This window comes from Panthera pardus, unplaced genomic scaffold (assembly GCF_024362965.1).
Source record: "Panthera pardus isolate Hobbes unplaced genomic scaffold, ASM2436296v1 HiC_scaffold_11, whole genome shotgun sequence".
Classification (NCBI taxonomy): Eukaryota; Metazoa; Chordata; class Mammalia; order Carnivora; family Felidae; genus Panthera; species Panthera pardus.
The window spans coordinates 58,090,396-58,104,868 of record NW_026526666.1 but is presented as its reverse complement, the minus strand read 5'-3'; the positions used below and the strand labels follow the sequence as shown (position 1 = coordinate 58,104,868).

Below are 14,473 nucleotides of genomic sequence, written 5' to 3'. Positions count from 1 at the left end.
CTGCTTCTTAGAAACCCGCCTATACATAGGGGGTGACAGTTGCCCTGCTGACTTGCCAGAGGGCCATTCTGAGGCCGGAGCAAGATAATGCTTGCACAGTGCTACCACGAGTGAGCGCATTTGTGGCTAGCCTCTGGCTGCCTCAGGGTCCACATTCTAACTCTTACCAACCATTTGGCACCACTTTGACCTGAGCTACCTCCACAGGCCAGAAGCAAATCCGTGTCTAAGGAAGCTGGCAAGAAAGAGGCAGATTTCAGCTAGAACTTTTATGATAAGCTTTATGGTTTCCGAATCAAAGTCCATTCTCCCTCTGGTTTTTGTAATAGTTCTTCCTTGAGAGCAGGAACCAGTATCTGCTTTTCATCTCCTGGATGAAAAGGGTAAATCATTCACAACGTAAAAGATCTGCTCAAGGCTCCATCAGAGGAGACAGCAAAGCTGGGATTTGCATGGAGCTTCCTGAATCCAATTCCTCCGATCGTCCCTCAGGGTCACTCCCTGACAACTTCAAGACCGAGGGACTGCACAGAGGCGGTGGCTGACTGGGGAGACTGTGATGCCCATTCTGAACTTCAGACTCAACTTCTCATTGTCGGGGGCCCTGAAGGTAAATTTTTGCACAAGGGAAGTGAGGAAGATAAACAGCTCAGACTTGGCCAACTGTTCTCCAAGGCACACCCGCTTTCCTGGAAGACAAAAGCATAAGATAGGTCATCTTCCCATCTAGTGTGGGGCTGACATCTACTTCTTGCAAAACCTGAGTAGGAGAAGGGGCTGGAAGGCCCCACGGCTTTACGTATGGAGGCTCCTTTAATCTGATAGCCAGCCAGACTCCAATGCTTTCAAGGGTCAAGCAGCTGACGCACAGGGCGAAAGTACAGGGTGAGGGACCAGAAGAGGAGGGAGGCCTGGGTTGACCTAGAAGGTGAATGTGTAGCCTGAAGACTTTTCAAAATCAATCAGCAAACAACAACACTAGTAGATAACAAAACTGTTGAAAAGTAGAAGCCAGTGAATGTCAGAGCAGGTTTTCTAAAATGTAGGACATCTGTCCCCCATGTCGTGTTTTCCTTCTTAATGACTGGGGACCTCACGGCCATTGATGGCCCTCTGCATTGGAATTATCTCAGGTTTCCTCCTTGAATAGTCCGTCTTCTATACAGTGGTCTTTCCCCCGGTGGGGTTTTTGCTTCTGATGTGGGGCCCTTGCTGGATCTCTTAGCTCACACTTGGCACCAACCTAGCCACATCCCAATCCCTGTTAGTGAGGGAGGACCTGGAAGCAGAAGAAGGGAGAGCCAATTCAACTCCTCCAATTCTAGCCCTGTGATTTGGGACTAATTAACCTCTTCAGTTATCAAGGGAAACGTGTGTGTGTGTGTGTGTGTGTGTGTGAGAGAGAGTGTGTGTGTAAGATGGGAACCTTATTTTATATATTGTGTGGGCTACATACTGAATCCAAATAGAGCAAAGAATTCAATAACTTTCACAGCAAAACAAAGTATTTTAACATATCACCTGGATAATAATAATAAATATTCTAGCTGCGAAAGAGCTTAGCATTAACTTCATCTGGTTAATTCTCAAAAATTGGAAGAATATGATTGAAAATACTTCTTAAGTGAAACATTTTGGGTGGCAATATTATTAAGATAGCTTTCTGTATGTTACAGTTATTTACTGTTATACTTTCCCTATCATGCCTTTTATTCTGAAACACTTTCAAAGTACAGAAAAGTTGCAAAAATAATACAAAGAGCTTGTTTCTCCCAAGTTATCTGAGCATACACTGTCTACATTACCTGTGAACTCTTTAGTTACGTGTTTCCTACAAACAGGGACATTCTCCGACATAACTACAATATAACCACCAACTCAAGGAAACACTGATGCATCACCACCATTTCCTCCTGAGATCCCCAGTCAGGTTTTGCCAGTGGTCCCGATAGTGCCCTTTATTGCAAAAGGACCAGTTGAGTGTTAGCTGTTGCATTTGGCTGACATGCAAGTGATGCTTCAACTTCTATGACTGGCATTTTTTTTTTTTTTTTTTTTTACAAAGCTGTTTATTTTAATTGCAGGATAGATAGCATACAGTGTTATATTAGTTTCAGGAGTACACCATAGTGCTCCAACAGTTCTAGTCATTCCTCAGTGCTCCTCACAACAGGTGCACTCCTTAATCCCCGTCACTTTTTCACCCATCCCCCACCCACCTCCCCTCTGGTAACCCTCAGTTTGTTCTCTATAGTTAAGAGTCTGTTTCTTGGTTTGTCTTTCTCTCTTCTTTTTTTTTTCCTTTGCTGGTTTGCTTTGTTTCTTAAATTCCACCTATGAGTAAAATATGGTATTTGTCTTTCTCTGACTTATTTCGCTTAGCATTACACTCTCTAGCTCCACCCATTCTCCTCCTTGGGATCTTATGGCTACCATGTAAACAAACTCAGGCTAGCTTGACAGAGAATGAGAGGTAACATGGAAAGCCCTGTGGTTGCAGCTGAGGTCCCAGATCAGCCTTTCAGCCAGCTGACCTCCCAAACACATAAACACACCCACCTAAGACCAGAACTCCCTAACTGAAGTGTAGATTTGTAAGCACTAATATTGTTTTAATAACTTATCATTTTGAGCCACTGCGTTTGTGGACTGTTTGTTATGCGTACGTATGCTGACACCTGTGGAATGAACTCTGAATCAAAGTGAAAGGGACTTGAAGGGGGAAGAGAGTTATATTCTAGTTGTGCTAAAGACACCAGTAGATGAGAAGTATAAAACCTTAACTCGTAGGCCCTGTTCTGCCTCATTCCTTGGATAAGAAACCACTCTCTTATTCTTAGTTTCCTTATATGAAGAAAGGAAATACTGATCGCTTTCCTAGTTATTAATAACTGGGTGGCTGCAAAGATTAAATGAGATAATGTGCTTGCAAATGAAGTCTGTAATTAAGAGGGTGTGATAAAATTCTCAATAGCAAAGCACCAGTGAGGCAAAAATAATTATAATCCAATCCTTGAAATAGACGGCTGGGACTTGGTACTGAAATATAAAACTTGAAGTTACTGTAGACAGAAGACTGGAAGGTATTCCTATATCTCACAGCAGCTTTCCCATCAGGGAGGGATTTGTCCAATGTGAGCAAAGATGACTTGGAATCAGGTGAAGAAAGACAAAGAAGCTCTAATCAGAAATCAGCCCAGATAACACTCAGGGCGGTGCTGCACCTTGGACTTCAGGTCTTATCACATGGGTTCAAATTCCAGTTCCTCCCCTTCTGAGCCCTAGTGTCATCAACAGCAAAAGGATATTGGATCAGAAAAGCAATCTGTATTTATTTTTAAGTTAATGATAAGCAGACTATCGTGCATTCCACAGTATGGGCTCCGTGTAGCATTTAGTTATATGTATATAACTAAATAATATAACTATATTATTATATATACGTACATATATGTGTATGTTTAGGAGACAGTGCTAAGAAGAACACAGGCTTTAGTTTTTGATAAATCTGGTTAACACTGAGTTCTAGCTCTGCCACATGAATTTGATGACTTTAGATCATCTAAGTTACCCTTCTAAGCCTCAGTCTCTTTATCTTTGAAGTGGTTCTAGTAATGTGAACCCTGCAATGTTACACCAGAGCACATGCTAATGAGAGCAGTTTTTTTTTTCTTTTCCACTTCATTCATTGTCAAATCCTCAGAGTTGATGCTTGACACGTAATAGATGCCCAAGAAATCTTCATAGAATTCAGGAATCGGGGAATTACTTGAAAAAAATCTAAGCAACATACCCTAACTCAATACCTGGAATATTCTAAGAATTTTTGTTGTTCATTTTACAATGTTAAGAATTAAAACACCCTTTTGGAACTGGCTGGCTTAGAAACATGTGAGAGTTTTCACTACATCCTCTTTTGTACTTTACAAGCTTTGTACCATATAAATGTATTAGCCAGATTTTTAAAGGGTAATTAAAATTGTAAAAATCAAAAGCGCCTCTTAGGGTAGAATCCCACCTAGTTAGGACAGTGGCATCCAGAGTCATTCCTGATGGCCATAATGATAAACAAGTAGCCCCTTTCCTTGCCCCACCCCCATCCTATTTTTATAAATTGCCTCTAGCTCTATGTGAGTGGGTGGCTTTTAAAAAGAACTTGAGACATTTAAAACCTCTATAGAGATAGCAAATATCCAACCTTCTTTGTGAGCGAGAGATGGGGACTGAATCTCTGTCCCCAGTGTTCTGGGGAACAGAACAAAGTAAAGCTAAAACCTCCATCAGATGCAAGCAAGGTCTGAGGAAGTAAGGAATCCACAGGTGTGGAGAACAGCAGGAGGGGAGTCACACTGAACAGGGCTATCTGGAAACCTTCAAAAAGCCAAGCATGACGGGGAAAAGGGTAGGGAAGGGCCAAAAGAGGGACTGTGGATTCTCACACTCCTTTTGTCACAACTCACCTACTGAGAAAGGCAGAAAGTATTCCCTTTTCTTAAACTGTCCATTCTCCAGAAAATGCTCCGGATTGAACCTGTCGGGGGTGGCCCATTCTGTTGGGTCCCTGTGCAGTGCAGTCAGATTGGTAACGATCACGGTTCCCTAGAAAAGGCAGAAAACACTCAGGCGAGGCTTGACCCATGCAACACGTGTACTCAGAAGTGCGGCAGTCACCTGACTCCCATGCCAGGGCTTGACCACACCCCAGACTCCCTCACACTCCCCAACTCACTGTCTTCTGAGCCTAACCCCTACCCAGCCCCCCCACCCCCCCAGCCACCCTGCTCTTTGCAATGGTATAGCTTAAAATGATGGGCTTGCAGGGAATTTTATCAGAGAAGTGTAGCTTCTACTGACTGCAGAATGGATCTTTCTACAGGGACATGTCTACACCAGAGAGAATAATGCAACAGCTAGCTAGTCAGTACCATACCCAAATCAACCCAGCCGCTCAGCGAAGTGATAACTCTGGCAGCTCTACCCAGGTAAAAGATACCCCATGCATCTCTCTTTTTCCCATTCTCTTCCCTTTAGTGTCTGGTATACTCCACAGAAGGCTTAATAATAGGATCAGGTCCCTCAGTGAAGGGAACCACTATTCATCGAAGGACACAAGAAACGAGAAGTCCTCTGTGTTGTCTCCCTTTCCCTCATTCTGCCTTCATCCAATCCTTTAGTGAGGCAGCTCACTTTTACTTTAAATGTCTCTTGGTTCTGTCACTTCCATTCTGTGTCCACCCCCGCCTCTGATCCAGGCTACCAGCTGCCTTGCCTACAGTCTTGTAAGAGCTGCCCACCATGCCCGTGGCCTCTCTCCCCTTTCAATCTGCTCCACACTCTAAAAGCAGAGTGAGCTTTGGACATGATAGGATGATGCCAGCCCCCAGCCGCCCACCCACACCTTGAACACCCTTCACTGGCTTCCCATCACCCTTAGGGGAGAGACCCACCTCCTGACCCCTGTCTGGACCACTCTCCTTCTTCCTGCACTTGCACTCCAGACGCCGCCTTTCAGCTTCCTAAACATGCTATGTTCCCACTCATTTCTAGGCCTTTTTATAAGCTGTTCTCCTTGCCTGGATGCCCTTCCTCCCTACTTTGTCACTGAGCTAACTCTCCATCACTCGTTAATCCTCAGCTCACACACCACTTCCCTTTGAAAGCCCTCTCAGACCACTCGTGCCCCTCCTCCCCATTCCAGCTGGCCTGTATCTTTATGGAAACCAGTGGGTTCTCCCCTCTGGGCAGTTTCCGTGGTTTGTAGGTATATACTTGCATTATTATTTTGTTCAGAGTTGTTTTCCCAGGTGGGAGCCTTTTAGATGCTTACTGGATATTTGTTAAGTTAGTAAATCACTGCTATTTTGAGCACTTTCTACACTAAACACTACATGCATGACCTCATTTTCTCTCCAACCATGAAGTAGTTTTAAATGGCATTTTACAGATAGATAAGTCTTAGCTCTGAGAGGTTAAGTGATATGCCCACAGTTACGCAGTGGGAAGAGGTAAAGCCGCGATCTGTACAAGGTCTAGTTCATGTCAAAGGCATGGCTCCTGGCCTCTACAAGATATAGTCACTAAGATCTCTCAGTTCCCAGGATCTTTATTAAAGCTGATCTTTAAAGCCAGTGGTAGAATGAGTCTGTGGAGCTAAATGAATTGCTAGAAAAATGCAAACCGCACCTGTGAAATAATTTAGACTTAAGCCTTCACCCACGAGATGTCTATCAATAAGAAAACAGTGAATGGAAACAGCCGTAGGAATAGGACAGGAATAGGTAAGCTCCCCTGGTTCTGCCTATTGAGAGAAGTTGCCGGTAAGACACACACAGAGGGATCTAGACAAACTGGAATGGATCCACAGAAGCCGACCTACATCCTGAGAAAGCAAAGGAACTGTAAATGTGCAATGTGCAGAGACGACACCAGAGGGCAGAGGAGAGCTGTCTGCCTAGATCTTAAGACTGGTGGGCAGAGCGAGAACAGAATTTCCTTTGTGAGGACAGGAATTTAACAGGGGCCAACTGAGAACACTTGCAGGGAGACTCTTTTAAAGTCCAAGTAAGGCAACTCCTGTGGAGAGAACATGGTGTCGTACAAAAAAGATGAGCCTGGGAAACAAAACCGATCTGGTTCTGGAACCCAACTCTTGTCACTTTGTAGTTGAGAGATCTTATGCAAGCTTTATCACTCCTGAGCCTCGACTTTCCAATTTATAAAATGGGAATAATAGGTATTCTGAAGACTGATGAATACATTTTGAAAGAATCTATATAGCCCATGTTACATACTCATTGCTTAATAAGTATTGGTTCCTTTCTCTCTTTTTCTAATAATTCATATTGCATACACCTGGACTGGTTTCCTTTGTGAGGCAGTCCCATGACAGGTCTGTAAGTAAAAGCTGGAAAAAGTACTCCAGCATTAATGTGATATTGATCCAGGTGGTCTCAAATGTCCCTTCCTATTTTAATATTCTAGAACCCCAGGATTGTGAAGCAGAATTTTCCAAGTCTGGCAGGTTCCTAGCACTGTGAGAAGCTCCACAAAGGCAAAGAAAAGGGCTCCGTGGCAAAGTCTGAGAACTTCTGCTTGCTGTATCCCCACAAAGACGCATAATGCACATTACACAGTAAACACAAACAAATAAAAAAAACCCACTGAGACATCCCACAGCAAAGAAAAGCCGGTCTCTGCCTAAACATATTTGACCTAGGAATCCCCTTTCCCCTCCCTAATACTTATTAACGTCTCATTGGATTAATGTTCCAAAGATCACACATGGAGAAAAAAACTAGTATTATCTCAGGTATAATATATCTCTTTCCCATTTAAGTGATTCCCTAAGGCAAGAGTATGAGTCACTTTCCAGTTCAGAGCTCTAAAAGATGGGTTTGAAGATCTGAGGCTGAGAGTCCCTGGTTACCTTGGGCAGGTAGTAGCCAGCTAGCATGGTATCCTCTATCACTTCCCTGGGCACATTCAGGGGGATGATGTTTCCCATTCGTTGCACCTCATGGATGAAGGCATTGGTGTAGGGCATGGACTCTCGAGCGGCTGTGCTTGGTATGTGCGACTGGCCAATCACCCTGTCGATCTCAGCTTGGACTTTTTCTGGAAAAGAAGGTTCTATTATTCTCCTCTTCCACAACTTTCCTTAAGCCTGATTAAACTAAAGAATGGCATCCAGGATCAAAATGGCTAAAACTATAGCAGGCTGTATAGGCTCTGATTTCTCAGGAACTATATGAGTGGAAAGTGGACCTGGGTTTTAGACAAATCTGGTTGCAAACTCTTGCTCTACAACATTACTACTGCAAGTTACTTAAACTCTGTGAGCCTGTTTTCTCTTCTTACCAGTAAGGATAAATCTACCTTCCTCTTAAGGACGTCTTGAGATTTACACGAACTGGTTTAGGTGAGCACCCAACACATCAAAGACGCTTCTAATTGTGCCCCAATATAGCTGTTTTCCTTTTTTTTTTTTTCTACAATAAGAGATTTTTAGCTGGATGCCTGGTTACCCAGCTACATACTACATTTCCCAGATTCCCTTGTACGTGTGACCATGTGATTAAGTTCTGGTCAATAGAATAATGTAGAAGGAATGTTTGGTACTTGAAACATGTCCTTAAAGGAAGGGTGTTTCCTTCTTCCCTTCCCACTTGTGGAAAGGCAGCCCTCAAGGTGAGCCATCTTTAAGAGTATAAACAAGGCCATCATTCTAGATACAACAGAGCAACATGTTGGAAGAAGCTTAGAACCCAAAGTGCTCTGCTGAGTCAAGCTTAGATTTTTTAATTTTGACAGAAATAAGAATTTTTTAAATATATTTTATTTGTACAAAATATATTTATATTTTTTTATTTTAAAATATATATTATAAATATTATAATATATAATATAAATATTTATTTAAAAATATACATTTATATATATATATATATATATATATATATATATATATGGCTCTGTGCTAAGTGTGGAGCCCAACATGGGGCTTGATCCCATGACCCTGGGATCTTGACCTGAGCTGAAATCAAGAGTCAGACGCTCAACTGACTGAGCCACCCAGGCACCCCTAGAACTTTTTTTCCTGACCATTTAATGAGTTTTGAAAATTATGGTAAAATATATGTGGCCTAAAATTTACCATGCTAACCACATCTAAGTGTATAGTTTAATAATGTTATGTATATTCACATTGTGCAACCAATCTCCAGAACTTTTTACCTTGAGAAACTGAAACTGTACATCCACTAAACAATAACTTCTCATTTTCTCCTACCCTAACTCCTGGCAACCCCCATTCTACTTTGTTTCTATGAATTTGCCTACCCTAGAAACCTCATAGAAATGGAATTATACAGTATATGTCTTTTCGTGACTGTATTATTTAATTTAGCATAATGTCTTCAAGGTTCATCAGTGTTATAACACATGTCAGAAATGCCTTCCTGTTTAAGGATGAATAATATTGCATTGTATTCCATATTTTATTCATCCTTTCTTCCATTGATAGACACTTGGGTTGTTTCTACCTTTTGGCTATTGTGAATAATGGTGCTGTGAAGATGGCTATAAACTTCTATCATTTAAAATTTTTGTTTAATATTTATTTTTGAGAAAGAGAGAGAGAGCGAGCAAGTAGGGGAGGGGCAGAGAGAGAGGGAGACACAGAGCCTGAAGCAGCCTCCAGGTTCTGAGCTTGAACTCACAGACTGTGAGATCATGACCTGAGCTGAAGTTGGATGCTCAACTGACTGAGCCACCCAGGTGCCCTATCATTTTAAGCTATTGTTATTTTGGAGACCCTATTACAGAAGCCAACTCTATATCCTAATGAGATAGCTTTTAAACTTTTTAGAAAATGTAATTCAGAGTTCCAAACGCATTTTACATCATGAATCATAAAACATACTTTATGTAAATATATGGAAAGAAATAAAGTTTGATGAACAATCTTATCCTTCGTACATGGGAAGTACTCTGATCTTTATTTTTATTTTAGGAAAAAATGTTGGTCTTGATCCACTAAATTGATTTTATATCCCGTTAATAAACTGTTATCCAAAGTTTGAAAAACTGTATCCTAGCATCCCATCTCTCCAGCTCAAATTTGCTCTGGGTCCTGGAGAGAAAAAAAAAAAAAAAAAGATTATAACAGTCACTGCCTTTGAATGGATGACAGTCTTTGGGGAAGACATATGAATAATGTGCAATCACATAGTAATGGAGGTGTGTTAGGTCATCTCTAGAGGAGGAAAATAATCCAGTAATAATAAAGTCATCTCTAGAGTAAGGAGTTTCCTATTAGAGTGGGGAAGCATCTTAGAGGAGATTGTATTTGAGCAGATTCTTCAGGCACACCTGGTGATTTACCATGTAGAGAAAATGGGGAAGCAGATGAGAGGGAAGAGCAAGCTTGATGGAGGAGGCATGAATAAGGACAGTGCAAAGAAAACAGCATGTAATTTAGTGAGGCCACCATGTACGGTGGGTGGAGCTAAGGCTGGACAGGCAGAAGAAGGAACATCAGAGAGCATGATATGCCAGACTCAGGAGTCTGAACATTATCCACAGGCCAATGGAAGACATGACGTAAAAGGCTAGAAGCTTGTAACAAGATACATTCATATAAGAATGTAAGTCTTTTCCTGAAACTCACCACAGTGTCCATTGACTTCACTGTTTTCACTCTAGATTCTGAGTTTCCTGAGGGCAGGGACTCTGTTACACTGGGATTATGTGAACCCATCACAGTCCTAACAGGAAAATTGAAGAATGTGCCCATTCTCAAGTCCACATCACCTCAAGACTGTTTTTCCATTCTACCATCCTATCTTCTAGTCCCAACTTGGGAGCCGTATGCTCTAGGAGACACCATTCTGTCCTGCCCCAGGCGCACTCACTGGCATGCTCACCTTGGATTTCTGGGTATAAGGCCAAATAAAGCAGACCCCAGCGCAGTGTTGTGGAAGTTGTCTCCGTTCCAGCAAAGAAGAGGTCCAGGGTGCTGTAGATGAGGTTTTCTTCGTGGAAACTTGAAGTAGCATTGCCCCTATTCTAGAAAGCACAAGGTTATAGGTTTATTCAGTGGGTTCTTGGTTGCTACAACACACAGGGGCTTCATCCTAGGGAGAGAATGTGGAAGAAAAGATTCCCAGGAGAAATATCTTTCCCTTTGGCCATCTCAAGAGGTAGAGACTTATTACAGCAATATCATTAGCATCCTCTCGCCCCAAGTGCTGGAAACTTCTGCTGGCTTTGGTGGATGAAAATCAAGACACTTATTTTTTTTTATATATCTATAATTTGGGAGAATCTATTAGTACAGTGGGAAGAGAAGCAGTTCAGTGGAAAACAGACTAGGGTTCCAGTATTAGCTACACCATTCACTCTCTGTATGACCTAGGGCAAGTCACTTAATCTCTCTGTGCTTCAGTTTCCTGTTTCAGAAAATAGCAATGAAATACACATGCCCCTTAAGATGACACTACAAATTACATGAGATGAAAAGAGCACATAACAAATACTCAACGTGTTTGTACTGATACCAGGAAGAATAATCTGAATTCCTCTTATGGAGAACAATGCTCGTATCTCCCTGTTAATGTCTTCCTTTCTAGGTGAAACCACTCTCATCCCATCAACCATTCCTCATGGAATTCCTTCATCTTTACCACTTTGCCCCGGAAGCTTCAATTTGCCAACAATCTGCTCAGTGTGTGGCTCCATACCTGCACAGCATTTAGCAAGTGACGTCTCCTCCTTTGTGGAGAAATCAATGCTTCTACTAATGTTATGCCAGTAAGGTGAGATAAAAGGGGAGATGGATAGAAACCTACCAGTCTGGTCAATCCCAAGAGGAGACACAACTAATCTGACGAGTCAACGATTATGACAGTGATACTGATGCATTGAGGTATATTGAACACAGGGGTGACTGGGCTAAAGGCTACACATCCAATTTGGCTTTTCCCTCCTTCTTTCCTATAATGTTGGAAAGTAGATGATAGGAAGATCAAAGAGGAAGGCAGAAGTCCCACTCAGGCCCTAAGGCTGAACTCTGGCATCCAACTCAGCTTTTCTTGTGTTCTGCACTGGGGGGTGAGGGAAGGGACAGGCAACTGGGCTCAGATCCAAATAACAATGAAAGAGTTCTTTGAAGCTCAACTGTTAGCTTTCCTTTTGTGTATAGCTCCTTCAGATATGGGCAAAGAGCACAGAATAGAAGATGAACAGGCAGTATTTGAGTATCCCCAAGGACTCAAGCCAAATATCATTTACCCCTATCCTTATTTCTACCTGCCTCATCAATCCTGAATTAATGCTGCTTCTACACTCTATGAAATACTGCTTCTATTTTGACTGCCCATGGTAAGCTAAATAATGACCCACAGAGATGTCCATATCCTAGTCTCTGGAACCTGTGGGTGTTACCTTATATGCTAAAAGGGACATTGTAGATACAATTAAGTTAAAAATTTTGATATGGCAAGAGGCTCCTGGATGGCTCAGTCGGTTGAGCATTCTACTTCAGCTCAGGTCATGATCTTATGGTTCATAAGCCTGAACCCCTCGTTGGGCTCTGTGCTGACAGCTCAGAGCCTAGAGCCTGCTTCAGATTCTGTGTCTTCCTCTCTCTCTCTGCCCCTCCCCTACTCACACTCTGTCCTTCTGTACTAAATAAACATTAAAAAATTAAAAAAAAAATAATTTTGATATGGGAAGATGATTGTGGATCATTCCAGTGGCTCCAAAGTAATTACAAAGGTCTTTATAAGAGAGAGGCAAGAGAAGGACGGTAGCAGAGAAGATGCTCCATGCTGGCTTTGAAGATGGAAAAAGGGGCCATGAACAAAGGCAGCCTCTAGAAGCTGGAGAAGTCAAGGAAACAGATTCTTTTCTAGGGCCTCCAGAAGGGACCAGCCTTGCCAGCACCTTGATTTTAGCCCAGTAACACTGATTTCAGACTTCTGACCTCCAGAACTATAAGAGAATAAACGTGTGTCGTTTGGAGCTCCCAGGTTTGTGGTAATTTGTTACAGCAGCAATAGGAAATGAGTACGCTCCCATTTGCTCTTTAAGAACAAACAGGAAACAACTCTGATTTCCTCACCTTTTCCACCTCCTTGAGGTAAGCGTCAATAAAATCTCTTGTTTGGTCAGGATTCCAGTCTTTCTTGTGGTTTTCAATCATCTGAGCAACGAACAATTTCAGTTTCTCCCAGTTGCTAAAGAGTGTTTGGTGGGGTCCAGGAAGAAATTTCATAATCCATGGAAATACATTGTAGAGCTAAGTGAGAAAAACGAAACACTCAGAGAGACAATTTGGTGCCAATTTTTCGCTTTTTGAGGCAAAACAATGGATATTCTCTTTCCATCTCTCACTTACTGGCTCTTAAAACCTTGGGGTCACCTTGACTCTTGTCTGTCACCCTCTAGCAAAGCACTTCAGCACTCTATCCAAAATGTGTCTAGTTTCAGACCACGGCTCACCACCCCAGCCACGTTCCCCCCTAACAAACACCCAATATTTCTCACCTGGATGCTGTGCTAGGCTTCATCAGCCTCACTGATTCCATTCTTAACCCCCTCCAGGTCTGTTTTCCAGAGCTGCCAGGGGCATCACTTTATACCTTCATCAGATCATTTCACTCCTTGGCTCTCAATCCTCCAATGACTTGCCATGGCTTTCGGACAAAGCTCTACATAATGCTCCTGGCCTATAAGCTCTGCATGGGCCAGCCACCGCACACACCTGTCACCTCCTTTGCTATCACTTCCCGCCATCTTGCTCTTTCTCACTCTCTCCAGTGCAGCACCACTGGCCCCTGTGATGACATCAAGGATGTTCTTGTTTGGGTCTTTGCATTTGCTATTCCTTCCACCTAGCACACTCTTCCTCTGAAATCTGTATAACTCTGGCCCCTCGCTTCATTAGGGTGCTGTTCAAATGTCACCTCCTTGGAGTGGTCTTAGCCTGATGATCCTATAACCCCTGCCAGCCTCTCTCCGTTCCCATATCCTGTTTTATTCTCCTTCATGGTAATTATCACAAGTAAGTGTGTGTGTGTGTGTGTGTGTGTGTGTGTGTAAGATATAGATAGATGATAGATGCATGTCTTATGGATTTGTCTGCCCTGCTATGATGTAATCTCCATGTAGATAAGACATATTTTACTGAAATAAAGTATTTTTGAAAACATTTTCTCTAATATCTTCTGGTAGAAAGAAGCATAACATAATGGAAAATCACTCAGACTTAAACAGATACAGGCACAGGTCTATTAGCTCTGCTGCTTTCCAGCCATAATATTCTGTTGATAATAATGATGATGATGATAACAATGATGTAATCTGTTGCTCCTTAGTTTAACCAGCTGCCAGTGGGGGGGCCAGGATTTTTCTGGTGACTGAGCGACATGAGATCCATACAGCACCTAGGACGGAGCCAGCGGATCACTATCTGGATTTGCTTACACACTCCCATACCTGCTTGCACACACCATGATGCTCCATTTCATCTTTCAAGGTTTTTTTGCAAGAATTAACTATGGTAAAGTATGTATTGCTGTCCATCAAGATGCCTGGCCTATGTGGGAACTCCAAGAAATGCTTATTATTAGCCTTACCCTACTGCCCCTTCCAACCCTCTCAGGAATTACTTTTCCCTGGGGAAGATAAGCTGGGTACCCACTAAACTCTCATGACTTCCTAGGTTCTGCATTCATGGAGCCAAAGAACATGGGGTTATTGAATTAGGGACTCCTATGACTAGGAATGAGAAAAAGGAATTCAAAAATAACTTTGATAATAATAATAGCTCACATTCATTGTACCCTTTTAATGTGCATGGAATCATCCTAATGCTTTATCAGTTTTGATTCACTGGGTCCATAAAGCTCCAGGCAAAGATGTTTGTCAGGAATAAATAGAAACAAATCCACTTCTAGATACGAGAAATGTG

At 42.3% G+C, this 14,473-nt stretch overlaps 1 protein-coding gene across 1 annotated transcript in view; it reads right to left on the bottom strand.

Moving 5' to 3' along the window:
• Positions 1-254: 254 nt before the first annotated feature.
• CYP2J2 (cytochrome P450 family 2 subfamily J member 2) overlaps positions 255-14,473 on the bottom strand; it is a 29,883-nt gene continuing 15,664 nt past the window's right edge. Inside the window, exons 5-9 of the mRNA XM_019449096.2 lie at positions 12,623-12,799; positions 10,425-10,566; positions 7,427-7,614; positions 4,461-4,599; positions 255-689 (exon numbers count right to left, since the gene is read on the bottom strand). Of these exons, the coding sequence (XP_019304641.1) occupies positions 511-689; positions 4,461-4,599; positions 7,427-7,614; positions 10,425-10,566; positions 12,623-12,799 (825 nt within the window). The 3' untranslated portion in view covers positions 255-510. The remainder of the gene's footprint in view (positions 690-4,460; positions 4,600-7,426; positions 7,615-10,424; positions 10,567-12,622; positions 12,800-14,473) is intronic.